The sequence below is a fragment of the Poecilia reticulata genome, linkage group LG2 (assembly GCF_000633615.1).
Source record: "Poecilia reticulata strain Guanapo linkage group LG2, Guppy_female_1.0+MT, whole genome shotgun sequence".
NCBI lineage: Eukaryota > Metazoa > Chordata > Actinopteri > Cyprinodontiformes > Poeciliidae > Poecilia > Poecilia reticulata.
Window position 1 is genome coordinate 26,790,626 of NC_024332.1, and position 1,002 is coordinate 26,791,627.

The 1,002-nt window shown below is 43.1% G+C and overlaps 2 protein-coding genes across 2 annotated transcripts in view; one reads left to right on the forward strand and one right to left on the reverse strand.

Moving 5' to 3' along the window:
* eif5b (eukaryotic translation initiation factor 5B) overlaps positions 1–252 on the forward strand; it is a 9,917-nt gene extending 9,665 nt beyond the window's left edge. Inside the window, exon 16 of the mRNA XM_017309238.1 lies at positions 181–252. Within this exon, the coding sequence (XP_017164727.1) occupies positions 181–252 (72 nt within the window). The remainder of the gene's footprint in view (positions 1–180) is intronic.
* A 621-nt stretch (positions 253–873) lies between these two features.
* LOC103457901 (beta,beta-carotene 15,15'-dioxygenase-like) overlaps positions 874–1,002 on the reverse strand; it is a gene marked incomplete at its 5' end in the record, with an annotated part of 7,040 nt that continues 6,911 nt past the window's right edge. Inside the window, 2 exons of the mRNA XM_017309243.1 lie at positions 874–884; positions 956–980. Of these exons, the coding sequence (XP_017164732.1) occupies positions 874–884; positions 956–980 (36 nt within the window). The remainder of the gene's footprint in view (positions 885–955; positions 981–1,002) is intronic.

Here is a 1,002-nt window from a genome sequence, read left to right on the forward strand (position 1 = left end):
GCGCGGCGATCCGTGGCGCGGCGGAGCGGAGCGGCGTGTCTCTGTGGGCAGCAGCTCCTCACTGTGTGACAGCGATAGCCTAGACTCACTCCAACGTGCCTGTTATTCAGCATCATCATCATCATCTCTCTTCTTCTTGGCCCTCGCTCTCTGATGTGCTGCCGCCGCTTCCTGCCCCAGGTTCYGCCCCCTTTCCCAGCAGCCTGGACCTCCGGACGGAGGCGGCGAGCGGCTCTGACTCTGACACGCTGACGTCYGTTTGTCTTGGCGGCCATRTTGGAAGGCGGGGGGGCAGAAGATTTTAAACTGTTTTTGCTGCAACTGCTGATGTAATAAATTCCCATGATTCTAATAAAAGCTGCAGAACGACGATTAATTTCAGTCAAGATACTTTCTAAAAACACAAAAACTTTTTTATAACCTGTGATTAGCATATTTAATGATGATTTGTCAGTAGTGGGTTTCTGGTTTAGTATTCTGTCATTTTATTGGACGACAGTAAAAACAGATGAGTTTCTGGTTCTGTTTTGATCCGTTCARTTCCYTCCTGTCTTTGTTTTTCTCCTGTCGTCCAGGTTTCATAAATATTTCCAGCTATTCATCAAACTGCTCTTTATTTYACGTCGGCCTCCATCCTGATGCATTTGGCTCGTCTGTCTGACACCAACATGACAATTTCCCACTTTTAGCTGGAAAAAATAATGAATTGTGCAGAAAGATTAAATGTCTTAAACCTGCTTGGTTAACATCTTTTACCTGAAACTGAAACAAATCAGAAGAATCTGACTTTCCTGTCGCCTCTTTGTCATCAGTTGATTTAATTCTCTGTATATTTTGATTGTTAAATTAAGTTTATCCTGTTTATCCAGCTTCTCATTCCAAAACTGGAACCASAAAAACGTCTAAAGAAACATTCTCTATGCTCGAATGTTTTTAGTTTAAATGTATAACAGACCTTCCTCCCTCAGGTCAACAGCAGACTGAAAACAAATGAGTTCAAAT